A 27,500-nucleotide genomic window follows, 5' to 3' on the forward strand; every position below is an offset into this window, starting at 1 on the left:
AGACAAGGTAAGTGTGTGGCTGGCTCTCTGACCTGGCTGAGGGTACTGCTTAGGGTACGCATTGGATTGTGTGATGAAAAATGTATTATAGCTATAGGGAGGTGTAGTGGTTACGTCATTGCCGTTTTTCGTGTTCCACCCTCTGTCCAATGCAATGTATTTCCCCATTGCCCATTTCTAAATCGTCTAATTTAAAACAAATAAAGCATTAACATTTGCATGGTGTACCTTTCTGTGCTTATTCATCCACAATCTATAGCTCAACATGAAAATATTCGCAATTAATCATTTAAAAAAATCGCCAAATTTTATTTCAACAATAAACAATAATGTTATTGATAGAAGGGAACTCATTTTGTGCAAAAATGGAAAGCTTTTCAATTTCCATGCGGCAGAATTGTTACAATAGCCGATAATCCATTTTCCCAATGATAAATCCCTATATGGATGGAACAACCAGTGACGTCAAACTACACCTCACTATTCTGTTGTTGCACAGGCAAATTATAAAAGTAACAGACAAACATTCAAGACATCAAGAAGCCTCTTCAAATCTCTCAGGTGTTACGAAGTATGTGAGATGGAACTTTGTCAACTAAAGATTCTAATGATGACGTACCAATGGGCAATTGGCAGAGTTATGGAATTCCACTTCCAAATTATGAGAAATCATTAAAAAAAAAAACACACCTGAAAGAGTTACATGTAAAGTGATATTTCACATCATATTTCTGTTAGTAGTATTCAGCACACATGTAAATTCATGAACTCTAACGCATGGATATTGGCTGTATTGATAAACACATAGTGATGTACTGTTAAACTGAAAGATGGGTTTGAAACATAAATATTTATTTAATCATGAGCTTTATAAGGAGGGTAACTGAGGTGGGTTCACCCTCCACTACACCCCTGCATACAAGGTCTCACTGCTGCGTTATGGTGTGATGGCCCTCCCTACTCTGTGTTGCTGTTTCTTTAGGCTGGGTGGCCCAGGTGTATAAGAGGCATGTCTCGTGGCTATCACACTCTCTCTCTGACCTGGCATATTAACTCTCTCTCTGACCTGGCATATTAACTCTCTCTCTGACCTGGCATATTAACTCTCTCTGGCCTGGCATATTAACTCTCTCTGACCTGGCATATTAACTCTCTCTCTGACCTGGCATATTAACTCTCTCTCTGACCTGGCATCAGCGTTTCCGTTAGCCGGTAATTACCGGTATTTGACCGGCAAAATCTGTTGAAGTCCGACATATTTAATCTCTCCGGTCTTAATGTCTGGTGAAAATAATTCCCTGAGTCTAAGCACAATTTGATTATTTGAATTGTATTAAAATAGGCTAAAATTAAATAGCCTATGCGATGAACGAAACAATCATTACATTTGTTTCATCGTTGCTTCTAATAATGACAACGACGTTGTCAGCGAGAGCTTAGTGCTGGGTGTGCGAACTTTTGTGAAGCTGCAGAGCCGGAGCAGCAGCAGCACAATGCAGTACTCCAGCAGTACTCCAATTCAGCCATTTTCAATTCAATGTTGGGTGGGGGGCGCTGCTGTGCGGTCCCCAGAAAAGAGCCAATAACAGCTGAATCTGCTGCTCTGCATCGACATACTCTCGCAAATAAGTCATTGGGAGGTGGAGAGAGAGAGAGTCGTCACGCAAACCCACGATAATGTTGCCGTCTCTCTCTGTCAAATTTCTCAGTTCTTCGCTTGATATAATTAATACAAATGTCCAATATAACGGAATTCGTTAGCTCATAAAAATGTGATTATAACAGACTGTTGTTTATTAATGTCGGGCGACTGCCCACAGACACCTATTTGATTTAAAGTCGGCAGCAGCACGAGTCTCTGGACTTATTTTATTTGGAATATAATGACTTTATACGCAAAAGTAGCCTAGTTTTAAGTAAAAATATTATAAATCTACATGCCTTGATGATGTCATTCTTTTGTTTTGTTGTCATTCTTTTGCCTATCAATTGTTTTTAAGCTCAATAAACTCTGACCGGAATTTCTCTCATTTGACCGGTAGATTGAAATCTACCGGACACTGAGGCCGGCAAAAAAAAAATCTAACGGAAACCCTGCCTGGCATATTAACTCTCTCTCTGACCTGGCATATTAACTCTCTCTCTGACCTGGCATATTAACTCTCTCTGACCTGGCATATTAACTCTCTCTCTGACCTGACATATTAACTCTCTCTGACCTGGCATATTAACTCTCTCTCTGACCTGACATATTAACTCTCTCTGACCTGGCATATTAACTCTCTCTCTGACCTGGCATATTAACTCTCTCTGACCTGGCATATTAACTCTCTCTCTGACCTGGCATATTAACTCTCTCTCTGGCCTGGCATATTAACTCTCTCTCTGACCTGGCATATTAACTCTCTCTCTGACCTGGCATATTAACTCTCTCTGGCCTGACATATTAACTCTTTATCTGACCTGGCATATTAACTCTCTCTCTGACCTGACATATTAACTCTCTCTCTGACCTGGCATATTAACTCTCTCTCTGACCTGGCATATTAACTCTCTCTGGCCTGACATATTAACTCTTTATCTGACCTGGCATATTAACTCTCTCTCTGACCTGACATATTAACTCTCTCTCTGACCTGGCATATTAACTCTCTCTCTGACCTGGCATATTAACTCTCTCTGACCTGGCATATTAACTCTCTCTCTAACCTGGCATATTAACTCTCTCTCTGACCTGGCATATTAACTCTCTCTGGCCTGGCATATTAACTCTCTCTCTGACCTGACATATTAACTCTCTCTGACCTGGCATATTAACTCTCTCTATGACCTGGCATATTAACTCTCTCTGACCTGGCATATTAACTCTCTCTCTGGCCTGGCATATTAACTCTCTTTCTCTGGCCTGACATATTAACTCTCTCTCTGACCTGGCATATTAACTCTCTCTCTGGCCTGACATATTAACTCTCTCTCTGACCTGACATATTAACTCTCTCTCTCTGACCTGACATATTAACTCTCTCTGACCTGGCATATTAACTCTCTCTCTGGCCTGGCATATTAACTCTCTCTCTCTGGCCTGGCATATTAACTCTCTCTCTCTGGCCTGACATATTAACTCTCTCTGACCTGGCATATTAACTCTCTCTCTCTGACCTGGCATATTAACTCTCTCTGACCTGGCATATTAACTCTCTCTCTGACCTGGCATATTAACTCTCTCTCTGACCTGGCATATTAACTCTCTCTCTGACCTGGCATATTAACTCTCTCTCTCTGACCTGGCATATTAACTCTCTCTCTGACCTGGCATATTAACTCTCTCTCTCTGACCTGGCATATTAACTCTCTCTCTGACCTGGCATATTAACTCTATCTGACCTGGCATATTAACTCTCTCTCTGACCTGACATATTAACTCTTTCTCTGACCTGGCATATTAACTCTCTCTCTGACTTGGTTTATTGGTTCTCTCTCTGACCTGACATATTAACTCTCTCTCTGACCTGGCATATTAACTCTCTCTCTGACTTGGTTTATTGATTCTCTCTCTGACCTGGCATATTAACTCTCTTTCTCTGACCTGGCTTATTAATGTAAGGTTATGTATATAACCAAGTTCTATGAATACTGGTGACGCTCAGCATCATCTGCACGCACTTCACTTCGTGCACGAGCACTGAATAATAAATTCCACAATGTACCTTTACATCCCAACATTCGTCTGGCCACACCCCTATCCGCTTACCTTCATAAGCAGGTGTGTGGTCACCTACTCTCCTCCTTCCCAAACTTTCACCACAAGGCGAGATCAAGGGCCGCAGTGGCGTCCTGACGCTGAGCGTCACCAGTATTCATAGAACTTGGTTATATACATAACCTTACGTTCTATTTCATACTGGCTGCCGCTCAGCGTCATCTGCACTACAGGAGCTGAGCGGGAGCCTGAAGCTCGACAAATGTACCCCACTGAGGCCCCCCACAACCATCAGACCGGGGAGGACCGAGCCCCCCGACCCTCCCTAATGGAGGATACCCTCCCTATTGGAGGACGGGAGGGAGACGGATCCGACCGTGCGAAGAGGAACTCAAGCAACTCAACGCACAGGGTGAGCAGATCGTGGCTTGACCCCACGACTACGCACACGCACAACCCGTATGCCACCAGGGAACGAACGGAAGGAACAACCCTCGTTACTGCCCCCAAAATCATGGAGTCAAGAGCAAACTCAACCCCGTGGCAAGGCCGTAGCAGCGGAGCGCGAAGGAAGACCCAGACCCACTGAAGGGACTGGATCCCCTGGAAAAAGGGGGGCCCAGAGAGGTCAATGACGCCAGGCATCAAGACCCCACCAGGCGGTCACTTAGTGACACCGCCCCCCACATCGCCAGCATATTCGGATAGGGCCCCTCCAAGAGTGGGCCCTTTCCCCCCAATAGTACACCGCCTGGCACACTGACCCTGCAACACAGGCAGTCAGCATGGCCGTAAAGCACTCAAAAAGGTTAACCAACGGAAGCAGGCAGCGCACCGGGGAAACCAGGCAGCAGGCTGTAGACCCGAGCCTGGAGCACTGCGGACGAGACAGGCGCCAAAGGGGTCAACTGAAAACAGCCCCCCCGGCGGAAGGGGCGTATGCTGGCATTGTTGCGCACCATGACAAAGCCTCCATCAAAAAAAACCCACCCAGAGGGGTCGAGGCAGAGAAGGCTGACACGATTGTCAGACGTCATGAACGTGCAGGGGCACACTCAACCGGGTAACCCGGGAGTTGACTCTGGTCCAACACACCAGGGAATCAACCACCCTCTAGGTACCACATACGGTGGTTGTTCCTATAACCCCTCAAGAAAAAAGGGTTATCCCAGGCCTACGGTTTCAACGAAACATTACTTCGGACCGGGCCCGGCGGCTCGGGAAGTACACAGGGTTACCAGAGGAGGTCCAGAAGACCACCCCAACAGCCCCCTCTTCGCCATGCGTGAGAGAGGAGCGAAAGAAAGGAGAACCAGCCCCTTACAATAGTGCCAGGTACAACATGTACCCAACAAAGGGTCTCCATAACGCCTAACCCCATGACACCCGGGCCGACCCGGCATTTTTCCCCCTGAAAAAAGCACAAGTCCCTCAGGGTACCAGAACAGCAGATCTGCATCCCCGGCGGACAACGGGTTAACTGACCTGGACCAGCGTGACCAGAACCAGTCCCGTGCCCTAACCACGCCGACATGCCCACTCCAGGTGAGGGGGCAGGAATGCGTGTTGATCCAAAACATGAAAAGAGGGCGCCACCCAGACGGTCCTATTCATACCGCGCTCAGTGGCCCACCCCCAAGGGCGTGAGACCCCTCTACCTATGTTCCGATCTATTCCGTTAACATCCCCCAGATATGAACGAGAATCCGTCGAGACCCAGTAAAAGGCTCTCGGAAGAGGAAAAAATCCCCCATCCCAGTTGCCCTATAAAAACGCTGTTTTAATAACAAGCAACCAAGGCGTACTAGCCTCCTGCATGATTCTTAACAGAAACACCCAGAGCCAGCACTATGTATGCGTCGGGACCCAAAACACATCAATGGACAGTCTAACCAGACCCCACATTGATCCTTCAAGGCGCCTGGGAGAACGACAAGAAGGTTGTCGTGCTTCATATTCTCCACTCTTTTTTATTAAAAAAGAAAGAAACACCGACTGACATGAATCCCACGTGACGCAGCCGAGGGTAAAAATTGTTTAAATTTTTACATCCCGCCACCCTCACCACAGAGGAGAGACGGAACTCCTCAGCGAGACTTCCCACGTGAGCCATAGATTGAAAAGTCACGGTAACATTGAGTCATGTGACCAACCGACTCAAGTTACACGTATATCGAGCGTAGTAGAACAGTAAGTCCCTACGTTCTGCCCCGACAACTTGACAACAACAGACCCTACATACGGGTCTAAACTCACGGAAGCCGTCGTCCAATAGAAACGTGCCTAGTGACGTTTGCTATGACGGGGGAAACCCAAGACTCAATCGCCTGTGATAGGTGCGGAGTCTGGGAAACCCTCCCCCCCCCCCCTCCTTGCCAAGCCGCCTAACAGCTTGGCCCTGACCGAATGAAAAGAGAGTCCAATAAACCCCCTGACCAATCAGAAGAGGGAAGGAGGGGTTTATCCGGTACCCCCTCACAAGCCCAACCCTTGCATACGACAACAACAATAGCCATATGATACCTTCAGTACCAATGCTAATGAATAGCGCAAGCTAATTCAATGCACGCTAACCACAGACACATCTGTGAACAGGGTTTATAGCGAGACCAAGTTGTGTGTGTGTGTGAACCCGACACCCGTATCCATGTTGTAAGACACAGAAAAACTGACAGCGAGAGAGAGCGGCTGAGCCGCAGTACGTTTTTATACGAGCATTACTGCAAACCAACACAATAGTGTTGCAGCTCAATATCACTGTTTAAGCAACAGAGCACACAACTAACCTCTACCTTTATGTGGAGATTCAGGTAGAGGCAGAAAAAAACCTTTTTCAACCGAGTGTAGGCTGCAGGCCTTGCTTAAGCTCTAACATGAAGTAACGTCTAGCCCTCCTATCAACCCATACTAGCGAAAGATTCACACGTTGCATCCCCATCATATGTTTGGTGAATAAACACCCAGTTTGTTAACAAAAAATACAGTCCCCCTTTAGGGGGGACTCTTTATTTTCCAACAAAAATCATAGAGGGGCCGGGAAGGGAACAGGGGGGGACCACAGAGGGAAAAAGTCAACTGAAATTTTAGCGACGCCTGCCACGAGCCGCTCGGGGCTTCCCACCCCGTGGAGCCCCGGAGGGACGGTAAACGATCGGCGGCTGGTCTCGACGATCCCTACCGTCACCTCCGGGCATAGATGGCAGTGGCGGAGGCGCCCTCTCTCCTCCTGGCCTTCTTCGCTGAAGGTTCAGCAGTGGCGGTGGTAGCAGCGGCGGCCACGGCGGAGGAACCTCGACGACGCGGCGGCCGTCTGACTCCACCGGCAACATCGGGCGGGGGGAAATGAGGCTGGAGCACGGAGCGCTCCTCCTGCATCTCCCTGCAGGTTGAGGTCATCAGCTGCAGTGCCGACCCGAATAGTCCAGCCTCGGAGAGGGGTGCCGTCAGAAGGGGAGTCCTCTTCTTCTCCGGCACACGCACCTGCTCCAGCCAAAGGTGGCGCTGGATCAGAGTGGCCAGGGCGCGCACTTTCCCAGCGGCTATAGCCTGCGGCTGAATCAGATGCAGGATGGCTCCTGCCGACTGGGCGAGCTGATCATGCTGTAAATCAGTCAGCTCCGTGCCGCCCGTCAATATCCCGAACATGAATCTCGCCAGCTGCGCGATGTTAGAAGTGGCAGCTGGAGATTGTGTTCCGGAGATAAATTACTGGTCGCTCCAAAATGCCAACCGCCTCGCCGATTTCCCTTGGGGAACCGGCTTCCGTAACGGCTCCCACACCACCTCAGGACAAAGGAGCGCCGCCATCGGCCTATCAAGCCGTGGCACGCCCTCCTTCATGCCGTCTACCAAACCCGCCACCCGCGTGACTTGCACGTAGGCGGGAGTAAGGCCCATGATGTGGGAGACCACCTGGCCCTGACGAACGTAGGCCGCCATTGAGGGGAAAAATGGGTAGACAACGTCCACCCCTCTCACCGGGCGACGTTGCCATAGATGACCTATGAGATCGTCAGGGACAGGAACAGGCAGTGGCTGCGGTAGCGGCACGCCGTTTGCGACTGCCGCCGCCGCCATGAGCTCGGGGAACAAAGCATGCAGTTCCCCCTGCATACTTTCCTCCTCCGAGCCCGCGTCCCTCACATACAGCAGACTACTGGTTAAGGAGCCACATTCTGATGTGGCTGATAGCAGGGCATCCCGCCGCCGAGTCGGAGGTTCTAACCCAACATCTGCGGACGAGGAACCCCAAGGAGACATCTCACCCCCCTCCAGTGTTACCTGGACAGGCAGGGGACATGTCTCCACCGGGCCTTCAAACAAGAACCCGTCCGCCTCTATCATGTAGTCCTCTGTCTCCATCGGGCATGTAGAGACCGACGCATCCTCATCCGGCTCCAGCAACTCACCAAAACCAGGCCGTTCGCGTCTGCAAGCCACCATCTTGCGACGGGAGCGAGCTGACGCAAAAAGTTTGCGTCTCAAATCCCCCGCAACCAAAGGAGCCGGCCGCCCAACAGCGGACGACTCCCCGGAAGCAGAGGAACCAGAGCCGGAACCAGGCCATCGCACAGGAGACGGCACTGGTGCACCAGCTCCTTGGAGAGGCAAACTACCCATCGGACGCCTACCCGCTCCAAGACGCACGACAGAGGCGGCGATGGAGAACCGCTGGTGAAGAGTGGCGTTGCGAGCGCGACCCTCCGAAGTAGACATTATGACTTAGCTTTTTTCTTTCTAAATATATGAGAGAAGAAAAAAGCAAGAAAAAATGTAAACACGTTTCAACTTTCTTCAGCTAACAACCTTGTCAAGTGTGGGATCTACCGAAGGCACTTCCTTGTGGTGAAAGTGAAGAAGGAGGCGAGTAGGTGACCACACACTTGCTTATGAAGGTAAGCGGATAGGGGTGTGGCTAGACGAATGTTGGGATGTAAAGGTACATTGTGGAATTTTTTATTCAGTGCTCGTGCACGAAGTGAAGTGCGTGCAGATGACGCTGAGCGGCAGCCAGTATGAAATAGAACTCTCTCTCTGACCTGGCATATTAACTCTTTATCTGACCTGGCATATTAACTCTCTCTCTGACCTGGCATATTAACTCTCTCCCTCTGACCTGGCATATTAACTCTCTCTCTCTGACCTGGCATATTAACTCTCTCTCTGCTGGAGGCTTTTCTTGTGGTTTTGTACACCACACTTTCTGTCTTCAGATAAATAATTTAATTGATGATTATTGGTTACAATCCAGAGCCAGGTTGATAGGTAACAGATAGTTAGGTTACTGTATTTCTAGCAGACAGATACTCTCTATACTGCAAGCTATTGATCTTGGCCTCAGAGTGAGATACATGATGATTTTGGATCTGAAACCAACTGTATACAGTATATGGTGACTGAGAGAGTAAAGATAGTCAAAAGAGATGGCAAGAAAACAGAGAGACAGCAGATCAAGGGTGAAAAGAAAGCAAAACGTTTATTTGAAAAGATGACGAGAGATGAGCAGAGAGAAAGACAGACAGTGAATTCATACCAAGACAGAACATACGCACATAAAGACATGACAACAAAACAACAGACAAACAAAATAATGGATGTAGAGCCATAGACAGTATTGTACATCTATAACCCTTTATGGAGAAGCAGAGATGAATGTGAATCTACACACAATGAAAGACAGAGAAACAGAGCGACACTGTATGAGACCAACAGGAGATGGATACCATGGAAATCCTGGTATGGGCAGTAGAACTAGATCTGTAGAGGAATATTGCTATACAATTTAAATTATACAAATAATTAGGTCACTCTAATCTAACTATAAAGGAAGGAATCTCTGTCTGTCTGTTGTCTTGTCTGTCCTTCGCATATCTCAAGAACCATTTATCCGATCGACTTCACACTTGGCATGTGTATTGCTGAGGACCCAAAAGAGTGTAGTGTCGATCGGATGGGTGGTTCAGGAGAACTCTGCAAGCAGACAAACCACGGTTTCTGAGAACGCTGCAAGCAGTCAAACCGCGGTTTCTGAGAACGCTGCAAGCAGTCAGAACACGGTTCTTGAGAACGCGCTGCAAGCAGTCAGAACACGGTTCTTGAGAATGCTGCAAGCAGTCAGACCGCGGTTCTTGAGAACGCTGCAAGCAGCACTTCTGGGGGCCAAGCAATCGGTCTGCTATGAACGGACAATGCACTAGTCTAACTAAAATAAAAGGAATCTCTGTCTGTCGATTGCAGGTGTATTGCTGAGGACCCAAGAAATTGGGCCGTTTTGAATGGGCACTACACTAGTGGAGAAACATGCATTATCCCAGCAAACATTGGGCCAGCTTGGATCTAGGCCAGCTGATTTAAAGGTGCTATAGATAACATTCACCCACTAGATGTTGCACTAAAGCACCAGCATGTCATTTATCCAATCGGGTGCATTCCACATAGGGAAATGGGAAGTAGGGAGGGGATACATACCTAAAAAAAAAACATGCCTGCAACAACAACATTCATTTTGGACCAGCACAAAAAATATATATATATATATAAATTCATTAATCAATAATTTTTGGGGGGAAAAGCAATACTTTTATTCCGCACCTTTCTAAAAGCTCTGTGGATGTATTTAAAACATTGAAATATTATCTATAGCACCTTTATCCTTTCATCCAATCCGATGAAGATACTTTTGGAAGCACTGTATGTTTCCTGTTTCTTGTTAAGCAGTTTCTTAACCTGCATTTTAAATCCTCATATCTCAGAACATTGTTTAAACAAAGTGGACACAACACTGGTCCAAATACCTATGTTACAAACACTGTCGTTTCGACACACAGGCAAAATGGCCAGTGGACTTATTATTATTTCTGAGATATTGCAATAGTTAGTCCTCCAATTACATCAAACCTCTGGTCTATGCCCATATTATGCAATAAAAGTAGTGGCTCGGATCAGGGTCTGTATTTATCGAGCATCTTAATGTAGGAGTGCTGCTCTGAGACCAGATTGGCTCATATAGATCATAGTGAGGTGTATATGGTAATGTTACCTATGCACTGATCCCAGACCAGTACTCAGTAGTCTGTATTGGGTGATACTCGTAGTTTGTGCTGGTAGTGAGAAATAAAATAGGATCCAAATTAAATGTTTAGTCTCTCGCCCCGGCACACAGGAGGGTCATAAAGATAGCTCGTTGTGATGCAGGTACCAACCGGAGAGGCTCGTGACCCCTTTTAGGTTCCAGACCCATAGTTTGAGGAACCCTGCTCTAGATCCACTGGTACAAAATATCACATGACAGTCAGTCAGTCAGTCGGTCACTGCTGTTATGTAATAATTCACCTTGATATATAAACTGCAGACATCAACAACAAAAGATCACAGTGTATATTTGACTCTACAGTATAACACACCAAGCTGGTGTTAAATGTACCCTTACTGTAAAACATACACTGTCTCACCTTTAGAGCAGTTCAACAACAATATTGGCCACGCCGGACCCATACTCACCACTCAAAATCGAGTCTACTCATTGCAAACACATACACCAAAAGGCAAAGTAGACCCACGTGAGAATCATTTCATTCTGCATGCGGGATTCTACAGAAAATGTTTTATCTTTTTCTTCAATCTTTGCGCAGAGGAAACGTTCCCTGTTTTGAAATGACTCATGTTGAGCCTGCAGGCTGCCTCTGCAACTACAGCAGTGTTGCCACAGATAGTACTTTGACTCATCTGCAGGGAGCTCACACAAGGACAGAAGTGCACAAGGCTGACAAGACATCATAAGCAAGAGACAATACAACGGTAATTCTAAATACATTCCTCACATCACTCAAAAAGTGCATTACTGAGTGTGAAATATCACCCTCTTTTGGAATTCACAATCACTATGCTTGTATGCTGTGCAATCGCAAAACTGTTGGTTTGTTTCTGTTTGATCTGTACATAGTCTATGTTGATCTGTGGTCTATAGCTATCTGCTAGGGGTGGGTTGATACAGCCATATATTGCGTGTCGATATTATATCGATACAGTGACACTAAGCATCGATATAAAAAAATTATAATAATACATTTATATTTGCTTGACAATCCCATTTTACTGCAACAAAAAGTATTGGAATGAGGTGAACAGACTGAAAACGTTACCTTATTAGAGAAAACAGATGATTTATATATATTTTTATTGCAGATGTTTTCCGTTGGAGACATGATTTGCAGTTGAAAAAAGGTAATAAATCGCAATATCGTGACATTACAATACTGTGACTACTCTAGTATTGCGATAATATATTGTGACTCTAGTATCGTCATGATATCATATCGTGACTCCAGTACCATGATGATATCATAGTGACTCAAGTACCGTGATGATATCATATCATGACTCCAGTACCGTGATGATATCCTAGTGACTCTAGTATCGTGATAATATCATATCGTGACTCTAGTATCGTGATAGCATAGTGACTCCAGTACCGTGATGATATCATAGTGACTCTAGTATCGTGATAATATCATATCGTGACTCTAGTATCGTGATATCATATTGTGACTCTAGTACCGTGATGATATCATATTGTGACTCTAGTATTGCGATGATATCATATCGTGACTCTAGTATCGTGATAATATCATATTGTGACTCTAGTAGCATGATGATATCATATCGTGACTCTAGTATCGTGATGATATCATATCGTGACTCTAGTATCATATTGTGACTCTAGTATCGTGATATCATATCGTGACTCTAGTATCGTGATAATATCATATTGAGACGCTAGTAGCGTGATGATATCATATTGTGACTCTAGTATTGTGATAATATCATATTGTGACTCTAGTATTGTGATAATATCATATTGTGACTCTAGTATCGTGATAATATCATATTGTGACTCTAGTATTGTGATAATATCATATTGTGACTCTAGTATCGTGATAATATCATATTGTGACTCTAGTATTGTGATATCATATCGTGACTCTAGTATCGTGATGATATCATATCGTGACTCTAGTATCATATTGTGACTCTAGTATCGTGATATCATAGCGTGACTCTAGTATCGTGATAATATCATATTGAGACTCTAGTATTGTGATGATATCATATTGTGACTCTAGTATTGTGATAATATCATATTGTGACTCTAGTATTGTGATAATATCATATTGTGACTCTAGTATCGTGATAATATCATATCGTGACTCTAGTATTGTGATGATATCATATTGTGACTCTAGTATTGTGATAATATCATATTGTGACTAGTATCGTGATGATATCATATTGTGACTCTAGTATCGTGATGATATAATATCGTGGGACTTCTGGTGGTTCCCACCCCTACTAGCTACACTGCCGTTTCCAAGTAGCTATAAACTCTAACAATATATCTTTCTAGAGAGCTGTTGTTGGATACTAGTTTTTTTCCAACTACTGCAAATAACACAGAAGCACTTGGTAACACATTAATTAACCCTTTCATATGTATGTTTCTTTTTGAACGCTTTCTCTGAATTATTAAACTCCATACCTTTCAATGGCCAGATCATACGCCTGAAAGGGCTTAAGTGCTGCATTATAAGACATTATAAGGCATCATAGCCACATTATAAACACATTATGAGTGCATTATAATCAGAACATGGTATAAAATGCTATAATACACACTAGCCTAAAGGTTAGTCCCTAAGAGAAAGACTAGACTGGCAGGAGAACATGGGTAAAGTAAATTAGAAATATCTCTTGTTCTTCCCTTGAGCAAGGCACTTAACCCTTGACTGCCCTGGTGGAGCTGCTCAGTGGCCAACAGTGTCAATACTGTGTACTGGGCCGCTTCTGTGTGAGATAAAGTATGCAACTTTGCACACATGCTCAGCCAATCTTCCCTGGATGAATAAAGGTTCTGAAAAATATTCTCATAACACAGTGACACCAGATTCACAATGTATTCAAATGTTATTATGCATTCCCCATTTTCTTGTCTGATTATAATTTGATTATAACACTTGATTATAACACTTACAACATGCTTATAGTGCACTAACGATGCCTCACAATGCACTTCAAGTAAATTCCAAGCACTTTTTGGAGATTATTGTGCTGCCAATGGTCATTTTAAGGCACAGAAACAGCTCCTGCCTACAGATCATCACGTTATCAATATGAACCTGATATGAATCGATACTTACTCTTCAAGAAAACTCAGAATCCATCTAAAAAAATCACCCGTCATTCCCACACTCATTATATTCAAACCTAATGAGAGGCAGACGCACAGATGGGTACACACACACACACACACACACAAACACACACACACAAAACCAATGTGTGGGCGAGCCAATGGAGAACTTGTCTCATGAACTGGGCTCCCGATGCCAGAGTGGCTAACGAGGCACTGGCCACACCTGGGCACCTCATTAACACATTGGACGCCAAAAACGAGTTTACTCGTTATTGCCCGCCATGCATTGTGCGCCAGAAACAAGTTAACTAGTTTTTGGGATCAATATTTCATTTATTCGCCATGGCATTCATAATTCATCCAGCCTGCAGCTGGACCCTGTCTGATATTGCAACGCCTCAATACCGCCGCCTGGTGGATGATCGGGCGAGTTACACTCCAAGCCAAACCGGAAGTGGCACTCGGTGCATCGAGGAAATTCCTCCGGCAGTAATATCTTGTAATGTGGGTCTAGATACACACTTGAGTGCATGGGATCGCTTTCGAAACGCAATAATCAATATGATTTCAGCGTTTATTGTGTCATACAAACGGGAAATGGATCTAGCAGATCGACGTCAAATAATTGGAATATTTTTCCTCCAGTCTCATCGGCGAACGGTAAGAGGTATATAACGTTATTTTCAGCCCGATTGTTTATTCATTTCACGGCAATCCATCTGATCAACGTATCAACCCATACTAAATAAAGCCTTTACTGACGATCAAGGAATTATAAATGACCCCCCCCCCCTTTCCTTCACGCATGATGAAGCATAATGTATACCGATCATATACATTTGAATTCTTTAATATAGCGTGTATAGGAAAGAAACGCCAATCGATAATCTATCATATGCGTCAGGGCCTATAACTCGCGTTTTAGGAATTACAGCAGAAAACCTTAAAAACATACTTATATTCTCGACGGTATTAACACGACAATGTATGAATGAAAAAATATAACGTTCCCACATCCGGAACGATAGATACCCGATGTTGAATGGGCCATAGTAATGTCGATATAGCTATAATATTTAAAAAGTTATAGCCCTGCAAAGAAGGTAAACATCTCCATAGGGTTACAGCGCTGGCAGACTGGGCATACGGATGGGCATACTGCGTGGCAGACAATGTGTTAAAGAGGGAGTGTCTCAGGTGTGCTCTATTGACTCAGTGTCTTTAAATGAGTTTGTTATTCTTCGTCTTGTGAATGACTTGTGCACACCTGTTTGGTGTATCTTTGTGTTGAATAAAGGCTCGTTGGTCATTAAGAGATCTTTCCGTCTCCGTCTCTCATCGATTCACGTGACACAATGCTCCCTCAATAACACACTCTCTCTCTCTCTCTCTCTCTCTCTCTCTCTCTCTCTCTCTCTCTCTCAGTCGTCGTCGCCCCCTCCCCAGTCTATCTCGGGCTCGTCGTCCAGTTCCAGCCTGAGGATGAGGTAGGAGAGCAGCTGGAAGAGGTTCTGCCACAGCAGCACGGCCACGTAAAAGTAAATGTCGCTTACGTCCATCTGACACACGTCCCCCGCGAAGCTCATGTCGCACACGCACAGAAACTGGTTGACGAGGTTGTGGCAGTAGCCCCCGTTCAGGCAGGGGCTGGACGTGCACTCGTCCACTTCCTGCTCACAGCTGATAGGCAGAGAGAAGGGGGCGGAGTCAAGAGAGAAATTGGGAGGGGAAAATACACACACACAGCGAGAGAGAGAGAGAGAGACAGAGAGAGAGAGAGAGAGAGAGAGAGAGAGAGAGAGAGAGAGAGAGAGAGAGAGAGAGAGAGAGAGAGAGAGAGAGAGGAAAATTAGTTACACATCATGATCAGAAAGTCTTTAAAAAAAATACGAAATGTAAATGCAGAATAAATGGATACATAGTTAGGCACACAAAGACAGACAGACAGACAGACAGACAGACAGACAGACAGACAGACAGACAGACAGACAGACAGACAGACAGACAGACAGACAGACAGACAGACAGACAGACAGATGTGTTACCGGAGTCCTATGAAGCCTGGTGGACAGTCACATGACAGGTCTTGCTCGGTACAGTTCCCTCCATTGAAACAGGTGTAGTTCCTGATCTCATCTCCGCAGACAGACACAGGCAGCTTGGAACGGCTGGTGCATCACAACAGATCAGAACATCAGAACCGGACATGTCAAGATGGACAGGTGTGTGAGTGTGTGTTTCTGACATGTCAAGATGGACAGGTGTGTGAGTGTGTGTTTCTGACATGTCAAGATGGACAGGTGTGTGAGTGTGTGTTTCTGACATGTCAAGATGGACAGGTGTGTGAGTGTGTGTTTCTGACATGTCAAGATGGACAGGTGTGTGAGTGTGTGTTTCTGACTTTGAAGATGCATTTCAGACTTGTGTCGACAGCCAGTTTGTGGTACGTTTGGCTGTGGCTGGTAGGTGTGTTTGGTCAGTCTTCCCTGTTGTACAAACTACACTGGCTGTGAATAATGAAATAGTGAACTTGGCTGGTGCAATTCTGAGTCCATTAGCCACAGTGGCTAAAGTGTGTGTGTGCATAGCGCACGCAATGTGTGTGCAGTCTCATATGTACATGTAAGCATGCATGTCTTCTTATGTGTATGTAAATGTTTGAAAGTGAGTGTGTTTGTGGTAGAAGACGGATCATTGGGGTCAGTGCGGGTGCATTGTGGTAGAAGTACATTGTTACTGACTGTATGTACAATATTACTGTCTGTATGTACAATATTACTGTCTGCATGTACAGTGTTACTGTCTGTATGTACAATATTACTGTCTGCATGTACAGTGTTACTGTCTGTATGTACAATATTACTGTCTGCATGTACAGTGTTACTGTCTGTATGTACAATATTACTGTCTGTATATTACTGTCTGTATGTACAATATTACTGTCTGTATGTACAATATTACTGTCTGTATGTACAATATTACTGTCTGCATGTACAGTGTTACTGTCTGTATGTACAATATTACTGTCTGTATATTACTGTCTGTATGTACAATATTACTGTCTGTATGTACAATATTACTGTCTGTATGTACAATATTACTGTCTGTATGTACAATATTACTGACTGTATGTACAATATTACTGTCTGTCTGTACAATATTACTGTCTGCATGTACAGTGTTACTGTCTGTCTGTACAATATTACTGACTGTATGTACAGTGTTACTGACTGTATGTACAGTGTTACTGTCTGTATGTACAATATTACTGTCTGTCTGTACAATATTACTGTCTGCATGTACAGTGTTACTGTCTGTCTGTACAATATTACTGACTGTATGTACAGTGTTACTGTCTGTATGTACAATATTACTGTCTGTCTGTACAATATTACTGTCTGCATGTACAGTGTTACTGTCTGTATGTACAGTGTTACTGACTGTATGTACAGTGTTACTGACTGTATGTACAGTGTTACTGACTGTATGTACAGTGTTACTGACTGTGTGTACAGTGTCACTGACTGTATGTACAGTGTTACTGACTGTCTGTACAGTGTTACTGACTGTATGTACAATATTACTGACTGGCTGTACAGTGTTACTGACTGTATGTACAATATTACTGGCTGTCTGTACAATATTACTGACTGTATGTACAGTGTTACTGACTGTATGTACAGTGTTACTGACTGTCTGTACAGTGTTACTGACTGTATGTACAGTGTTACTGACTGTCTGTACAGTGTTACTGACTGTATGTACAATATTACTGACTGTCTGTACAGTGTTACTGTCTGCATGTACAATATTACTGACTGTATGTACAGTGTTACTGACTGTATGTACAGTGTTACTGACTGTCTGTACAGTGTTACTGACTGTCTGTACAGTGTTACTGACTGTATGTACAGTGTTACTGGCTGTATGTACAGTGTTACTGTCTATGTACAGTGTTACTGGCTGTATGTACAGTGTTACTGACTGTATGTACAGTGTTACTGACTGTATGTACAGTGTTACTGGCTGTATGTACAGTGTTACTGTCTGTATGTACAGTGTTACTGGCTGTATGTACAGTGTTACTGGCTGCATGTACAGTGTTACTGTCTGTATGTACAGTGTTACTGTCTGTATGTACAGTGTTACTGTCTGTATGCACAGTGTTACTGTCTGTATGTACAGTGTTACTGTCTGTATGTACAGTGTTACTGGCTGTCTGTACAATATTACTGGCTGTCTGTACAATATTACTGACTGTATGTACAGTGTTACTGACTGTATGTACAGTGTTACTGGCTGTCTGTACAATATTACTGGCTGTCTGTACAATATTACTGACTGTATGTACAGTGTTACTGTCTGTATGTACAGTGTTACTGGCTGTATGTACAGTGTTACTGACTGTATGTACAGTGTTACTGTCTGTATGTACAGTGTTACTGTCTGTCTGTACAATATTACTGACTGTATGTACAGTGTTACTGGCTGTATGTACAGTGTTACTGACTGTATGTACAGTGTTACTGACTGTCTGTACAGTGTTACTGACTGTCTGTACAATATTACTGACTGTATGTACAGTGTTACTGTCTGTATGTACAGTGTTACTGACTGTATGTACAGTGTTACTGACTGTATGTACAGTGTTACTGACTGTATGTACAATATTACTGACTGTATGTACAGTGTTACTGACTGTCTGTACAGTGTTACTGACTGTATGTACAATATTACTGACTGTATGTACAGTGTTACTGACTGTCTGTACAGTGTTACTGACTGTATGTACAATATTACTGACTGTATGTACAGTGTTACTGACTGTCTGTACAGTGTTACTGACTGTATGTACAGTGTTACTGACTGTATGTACAGTGTTACTGACTGTATGTACAGTGTTACTGTCTGTATGTACAGTGTTACTGACTGTATGTACAATATTACTGACTGTATGTACAGTGTTACTGACTGTATGTACAGTGTTACTGTCTGTATGTACAGTGTTACTGACTGTATGTACAGTGTTACTGACTGTATGTACACAGTGTTACTGACTGTATGTACAGTGTTACTGTCTGTATGTACAGTGTTACTGACTGTCTGTACAGTGTTACTGTCTGTATGTACAGTGTTACTGACTGTCTGTACAGTGTTACTGTCTGTATGTACAGTGTTACTGTCTGTATGTACAGTGTTACTGTCTGTATGTACAGTGTTACTGACTGTATGTACAGTGTTACTGTCTGTATGTACAGTGTTACTGACTGTCTGTACAGTGTTACTGTCTGTATGTACAGTGTTACTGACTGTCTGTACAGTGTTACTGACTGTATGTACAGTGTTACTGACTGTCTGTACAGTGTTACTGTCTGTATGTACAGTGTTACTGACTGTCTGTACAGTGTTACTGGCTGTATGTACAGTGTTACTGACTGTATGTACAGTGTTACTGTCTGTATGTACAGTGTTACTGACTGTCTGTACAGTGTTACTGTCTGTATGTACAGTGTTACTGTCTGTATGTACAGTGTTACTGACTGTATGTACAGTGTTACTGTCTGTATGTACAGTGTTACTGACTGTCTGTACAGTGTTACTGTCTGTATGTACAGTGTTACTGTCTGTATGTACAGTGTTACTGTCTGTATGTACAATATTACTGTCTGCATGTACAGTGTTACTGGCTGTATGTACAGTGTTACTGTCTGTATGTACAGTGTTACTGTCTGTATGTACAGTGTTACTGACTGTATTGTATTTACAGTGTTACTGGCTGTATGTACATTGTTACTGACTGTCTGTACAGTGTTACTGACTGTATGTACAGTGTTACTGACTGTCTGTACAGTGTTACTGACTGCATGTACAGTGTTACTGGCTGTCTGTACAGTGTTACTGGCTGTATGTACAGTGTTACTGGCTGTATGTACAGTGTTACTGACTGTATGTACAATATTACTGACTGTATGTACAGTGTTACTGACTGTATGTACAATATTACTGACTGTATGTACAGTGTTACTGACTGTATGTACAGTGTTACTGACTGTCTGTACAGTGTTACTGACTGTATGTACAGTGTTACTGTCTGTCTGTACAGTGTTACTGGCTGTATGTACAGTGTTACTGGCTGCATGTACAGTGTTACTGACTGTATGTACAATATTACTGACTGTATGTACAGTGTTACTGACTGTCTGTACAGTGTTACTGGCTGCATGTACAGTGTTACTGGCTGTATGTACAGTGTTACTGACTGTATGTACAGTGTTACTGACTGTATGTACAGTGTTACTGGCTGTATGTACAGTGTTACTGACTGTATGTACAGTGTTACTGACTGTATGTACAGTGTTACTGGCTGTATGTACAGTGTTACTGACTGTATGTACAGTGTTACTGGCTGTATGTACAGTGTTACTGGCTGTATGTACAGTGTTACTGACTGTATGTACAGTGTTACTGACTGTATGTACAGTGTTACTGACTGTATGTACACAGTGTTACTGACTGTATGTACAGTGTTACTGACTGTATGTACAGTGTTACTGACTGTCTGTACAGTGTTACTGACTGTATGTACAGTGTTACTGACTGTATGTACAGTGTTACTGACTGTCTGTACAGTGTTACTGACTGTATGTACAATATTACTGACTGTCTGTACAGTGTTACTGACTGTATGTACAATATTACTGGCTGTCTGTACAATATTACTGACTGTATGTACAGTGTTACTGACTGTATGTACAGTGTTACTGACTGTCTGTACAGTGTTACTGACTGTATGTACAGTGTTACTGACTGTCTGTACAGTGTTACTGACTGTATGTACAATATTACTGACTGTCTGTACAGTGTTACTGACTGTATGTACAGTGTTACTGACTGTATGTACAGTGTTACTGACTGTCTGTACAGTGTTACTGACTGTATGTACAGTGTTACTGTCTGTATGTACAGTGTTACTGGCTGCATGTACAATATTACTGACTGTATGTACAGTGTTACTGACTGTATGTACAGTGTTACTGGCTGTATGTACAGTGTTACTGTCTGTATGTACAGTGTTACTGTCTATGTACAGTGTTACTGACTGTATGTACAGTGTTACTGACTGTATGTACAGTGTTACTGGCTGTATGTACAGTGTTACTGTCTGTATGTACAGTGTTACTGGCTGTATGTACAGTGTTACTGGCTGCATGTACAGTGTTACTGTCTGTATGTACAGTGTTACTGGCTGTATGTACAGTGTTACTGGCTGTCTGTACAATATTACTGGCTGTCTGTACAATATTACTGACTGTATGTACAGTGTTACTGGCTGTATGTACAGTGTTACTGGCTGTCTGTACAATATTACTGGCTGTCTGTACAATATTACTGACTGTATGTACAGTGTTACTGACTGTATGTACAGTGTTACTGGCTGTCTGTACAATATTACTGGCTGTCTGTACAATATTACTGACTGTATGTACAGTGTTACTGTCTGTATGTACAGTGTTACTGGCTGTATGTACAGTGTTACTGACTGTATGTACAGTGTTACTGACTGCATGTACAGTGTTACTGGCTGCATGTACAGTGTTACTGTCTGTATGTACAGTGTTACTGACTGTATGTACAGTGTTACTGTCTGTATGTACAGTGTTACTGTCTGTCTGTACAATATTACTGACTGTATGTACAGTGTTACTGGCTGTATGTACAGTGTTACTGACTGTATGTACAGTGTTACTGACTGTATGTACAGTGTTACTGACTGTCTGTACAGTGTTACTGACTGTCTGTACAATATTACTGACTGTATGTACAGTGTTACTGTCTGTATGTACAGTGTTACTGACTGTATGTACAGTGTTACTGACTGTATGTACAGTGTTACTGACTGTATGTACAATATTACTGACTGTATGTACAGTGTTACTGACTGTCTGTACAGTGTTACTGACTGTATGTACAATATTACTGACTGTATGTACAGTGTTACTGACTGTCTGTACAGTGTTACTGACTGTATGTACAATATTACTGACTGTATGTACAGTGTTACTGACTGTCTGTACAGTGTTACTGACTGTATGTACAGTGTTACTGGCTGTATGTACAGTGTTACTGGCTGTCTGTACAATATTACTGACTGTATGTACAGTGTTACTGACTGTATATACAGTGTTACTGTCTGTATGTACAGTGTTACTGACTGTATGTACAGTGTTACTGACTGTATGTACACAGTGTTACTGACTGTATGTACAGTGTTACTGTCTGTATGTACAGTGTTACTGACTGTCTGTACAGTGTTGCTGTCTGTATGTACAGTGTTACTGTCTGTATGTACAGTGTTACTGTCTGTATGTACAGTGTTACTGTCTGTATGTACAGTGTTACTGACTGTATGTACAGTGTTACTGTCTGTATGTACAGTGTTACTGACTGTCTGTACAGTGTTACTGTCTGTATGTACAGTGTTACTGACTGTCTGTACAGTGTTACTGACTGTATGTACAGTGTTACTGACTGTCTGTACAGTGTTACTGTCTGTATGTACAGTGTTACTGACTGTCTGTACAGTGTTACTGTCTGTATGTACAGTGTTACTGTCTGTATGAACAGTGTTACTGACTGTATGTACAGTGTTACTGTCTGTATGTACAGTGTTACTGACTGTCTGTACAGTGTTACTGTCTGTATGTACAGTGTTACTGTCTGTATGTACAGTGTTACTGACTGTATGTACATTGTTACTGTCTGTATGTACAGTGTTACTGACTGTCTGTACAGTGTTACTGTCTGTATGTACAGTGTTACTGGCTGTATGTACAGTGTTACTGTCTGTATGTATGTACAGTGTTACTGTCTGTATGTACAGTGTTACTGACTGTATTGTATGTACAGTGTTACTGACTGTATGTACAGTGTTACTGACTGTCTGTACAGTGTTACTGGCTGTATGTACAGTGTTACTGACTGTATGTACAGTGTTACTGTCTGTATGTACAGTGTTACTGACTGTATGTACAGTGTTACTGGCTTTATGTACAGTGTTACTGACTGTCTGTACAGTGTTACTGGCTGTCTGTACAGTGTTACTGTCTGCATGTACAGTGTTACTGGCTGTATGTACAGTGTTACTGTCTGTATGTACAATATTACTGTCTGCATGTACAGTGTTACTGTCTGTATGTACAGTGTTACTGACTGTATTGTATGTACAGTGTTACTGGCTGTATGTACATTGTTACTGACTGTCTGTACAGTGTTACTGACTGTATGTACAGTGTTACTGACTGTCTGTACAGTGTTACTGGCTGTATGTACAGTGTTACTGGCTGTATGTACAGTGTTACTGACTGTATGTACAATATTACTGACTGTATGTACAGTGTTACTGACTGTATGTACAATATTACTGACTGTATGTACAGTGTTACTGACTGTATGTACAGTGTTACTGACTGTATGTACAATATTACTGACTGTATGTACAGTGTTACTGACTGTATGTACAGTGTTACTGACTGTCTGTACAGTGTTACTGACTGTATGTACAATATTACTGACTGTATGTACAGTGTTACTGTCTGTATGTACAGTGTTACTGGCTGTATGTACAGTGTTACTGACTGTATGTACAATATTACTGACTGTATGTACAGTGTTACTGGCTGCATGTACAGTGTTACTGACTGTATGTACAATATTACTGACTGTATGTACAGTGTTACTGACTGTATGTACAGTGTTACTGACTGTCTGTACAGTGTTACTGACTGTATGTACAGTGTTACTGTCTGTATGTACAGTGTTACTGGCTGTATGTACAGTGTTACTGGCTGCATGTACAGTGTTACTGACTGTATGTACAATATTACTGACTGTATGTACAGTGTTACTGACTGTATGTACAGTGTTACTGACTGTCTGTACAGTGTTACTGACTGTATGTACAGTGTTACTGTCTGTATGTACAGTGTTACTGGCTGCATGTACAGTGTTACTGGCTGTATGTACAGTGTTACTGGCTGTATGTACAGTGTTACTGACTGTATGTACAGTGTTACTGGCTGTATGTACAGTGTTACTGGCTGCATGTACAGTGTTACTGGCTGTATGTACAGTGTTACTGGCTGTATGTACAGTGTTACTGGCTGTCTGTACAGTGTTACTGGCTGTATGTACAGTGTTACTGACTGTATGTACAGTGTTACTGGCTGTCTGTACAGTGTTACTGGCTGTCTGTACAGTGTTACTGACTGTATGTACAGTGTTACTGACTGTATGTACAGTGTTACTGACTGTCTGTACAGTGTTACTGACTGTATGTACAATATTACTGACTGTCTGTACAGTGTTACTGACTGTATGTACAATATTACTGGCTGTCTGTACAATATTACTGACTGTCTGTACAGTGTTACTGACTGTATGTACAATATTACTGGCTGTCTGTACAATATTACTGACTGTATGTACAGTGTTACTGACTGTCTGTACAGTGTTACTGACTGTATGTACAGTGTTACTGGCTGTATGTACAGTGTTACTGTCTGTATGTACAGTGTTACTGTCTATGTACAGTGTTACTGACTGTATGTACAGTGTTACTGACTGTATGTACAGTGTTACTGGCTGTATGTACAGTGTTACTGTCTGTATGTACAGTGTTACTGTCTGTATGTACAGTGTTACTGGCTGCATGTACAGTGTTACTGTCTGTATGTACAGTGTTACTGGCTGTATGTACAGTGTTACTGGCTGTCTGTACAATATTACTGGCTGTCTGTACAATATTACTGACTGTATGTACAGTGTTACTGGCTGTATGTACAGTGTTACTGGCTGTCTGTACAATATTACTGGCTGTCTGTACAATATTACTGACTGTATGTACAGTGTTACTGACTGTATGTACAGTGTTACTGGCTGTCTGTACAATATTACTGGCTGTCTGTACAATATTACTGACTGTATGTACAGTGTTACTGTCTGTATGTACAGTGTTACTGGCTGTATGTACAGTGTTACTGACTGTATGTACAGTGTTACTGACTGCATGTACAGTGTTACTGGCTGCATGTACAGTGTTACTGTCTGTATGTACAGTGTTACTGACTGTATGTACAGTGTTACTGTCTGTATGTACAGTGTTACTGTCTGTCTGTACAATATTACTGACTGTATGTACAGTGTTACTGGCTGTATGTACAGTGTTACTGACTGTATGTACAGTGTTACTGACTGTATGTACAGTGTTACTGACTGTCTGTACAGTGTTACTGACTGTCTGTACAATATTACTGACTGTATGTACAGTGTTACTGTCTGTATGTACAGTGTTACTGACTGTATGTACAGTGTTACTGACTGTATGTACAGTGTTACTGACTGTATGTACAATATTACTGACTGTATGTACAGTGTTACTGACTGTCTGTACAGTGTTACTGACTGTATGTACAATATTACTGACTGTATGTACAGTGTTACTGACTGTCTGTACAGTGTTACTGACTGTATGTACAATATTACTGACTGTATGTACAGTGTTACTGACTGTCTGTACAGTGTTACTGACTGTATGTACAATGTTACTGGCTGTATGTACAGTGTTACTGGCTGTCTGTACAATATTACTGACTGTATGTACAGTGTTACTGACTGTATATACAGTGTTACTGTCTGTATGTACAGTGTTACTGACTGTATGTACAGTGTTACTGACTGTATGTACACAGTGTTACTGACTGTATGTACAGTGTTACTGTCTGTATGTACAGTGTTACTGACTGTCTGTACAGTGTTACTGTCTGTATGTACAGTGTTACTGTCTGTATGTACAGTGTTACTGACTGTATGTACAGTGTTACTGTCTGTATGTACAGTGTTACTGACTGTCTGTACAGTGTTACTGTCTGTATGTACAGTGTTACTGACTGTCTGTACAGTGTTACTGACTGTATGTACAGTGTTACTGACTGTCTGTACAGTGTTACTGTCTGTATGTACAGTGTTACTGACTGTCTGTACAGTGTTACTGTCTGTATGTACAGTGTTACTGTCTGTATGTACAGTGTTACTGACTGTATGTACAGTGTTACTGTCTGTATGTACAGTGTTACTGACTGTCTGTACAGTGTTACTGTCTGTATGTACAGTGTTACTGTCTGTATGTACAGTGTTACTGACTGTATGTACAGTGTTACTGTCTGTATGTACAGTGTTACTGACTGTCTGTACAGTGTTACTGTCTGTATGTACAGTGTTACTGGCTGTATGTACAGTGTTACTGTCTGTATGTATGTACAGTGTTACTGTCTGTATGTACAGTGTTACTGACTGTATTGTATGTACAGTGTTACTGACTGTATGTACAGTGTTACTGACTGTCTGTACAGTGTTACTGACTGTCTGTACAGTGTTACTGACTGTATGTACAGTGTTACTGGCTGTATGTACAGTGTTACTGTCTGTATGTACAGTGTTACTGTCTATGTACAGTGTTACTGACTGTATGTACAGTGTTACTGACTGTATGTACAGTGTTACTGGCTGTATGTACAGTGTTACTGTCTGTATGTACAGTGTTACTGGCTGTATGTACAGTGTTACTGGCTGCATGTACAGTGTTACTGTCTGTATGTACAGTGTTACTGGCTGTATGTACAGTGTTACTGGCTGTCTGTACAATATTACTGGCTGTCTGTACAATATTACTGACTGTATGTACAGTGTTACTGGCTGTATGTACAGTGTTACTGGCTGTCTGTACAATATTACTGGCTGTCTGTACAATATTACTGACTGTATGTACAGTGTTACTGACTGTATGTACAGTGTTACTGGCTGTCTGTACAATATTACTGGCTGTCTGTACAATATTACTGACTGTATGTACAGTGTTACTGTCTGTATGTACAGTGTTACTGGCTGTATGTACAGTGTTACTGACTGTATGTACAGTGTTACTGACTGCATGTACAGTGTTACTGGCTGCATGTACAGTGTTACTGTCTGTATGTACAGTGTTACTGACTGTATGTACAGTGTTACTGTCTGTATGTACAGTGTTACTGTCTGTCTGTACAATATTACTGACTGTATGTACAGTGTTACTGGCTGTATGTACAGTGTTACTGACTGTATGTACAGTGTTACTGACTGTATGTACAGTGTTACTGACTGTCTGTACAGTGTTACTGACTGTCTGTACAATATTACTGACTGTATGTACAGTGTTACTGTCTGTATGTACAGTGTTACTGACTGTATGTACAGTGTTACTGACTGTATGTACAATATTACTGACTGTATGTACAGTGTTACTGACTGTCTGTACAGTGTTACTGACTGTATGTACAATATTACTGACTGTATGTACAGTGTTACTGACTGTCTGTACAGTGTTACTGACTGTATGTACAATATTACTGACTGTATGTACAGTGTTACTGACTGTCTGTACAGTGTTACTGACTGTATGTACAGTGTTACTGGCTGTATGTACATTGTTACTGGCTGTCTGTACAATATTACTGACTGTATGTACAGTGTTACTGACTGTATATACAGTGTTACTGTCTGTATGTACAGTGTTACTGA

The 27,500-nt window shown here is 42.6% G+C and overlaps 1 protein-coding gene across 1 annotated transcript in view; it reads right to left on the minus strand.

Annotated features, from left to right (window-relative positions):
• Positions 1-27,500, minus strand: part of crb1 (crumbs cell polarity complex component 1) — a gene marked incomplete at both ends in the record, with an annotated part of 156,255 nt that overhangs the window by 8,221 nt on the left and 120,534 nt on the right. The window contains 2 exons of the mRNA XM_084311229.1: positions 15,443-15,569; positions 15,935-16,057. Of these exons, the coding sequence (XP_084167355.1) occupies positions 15,443-15,569; positions 15,935-16,057 (250 nt within the window). The remainder of the gene's footprint in view (positions 1-15,442; positions 15,570-15,934; positions 16,058-27,500) is intronic.

Source organism: Notolepis coatsorum (genome assembly GCF_963971535.1).
Source record: "Notolepis coatsorum genome assembly, chromosome: 3".
NCBI lineage: Eukaryota > Metazoa > Chordata > Actinopteri > Aulopiformes > Paralepididae > Notolepis > Notolepis coatsorum.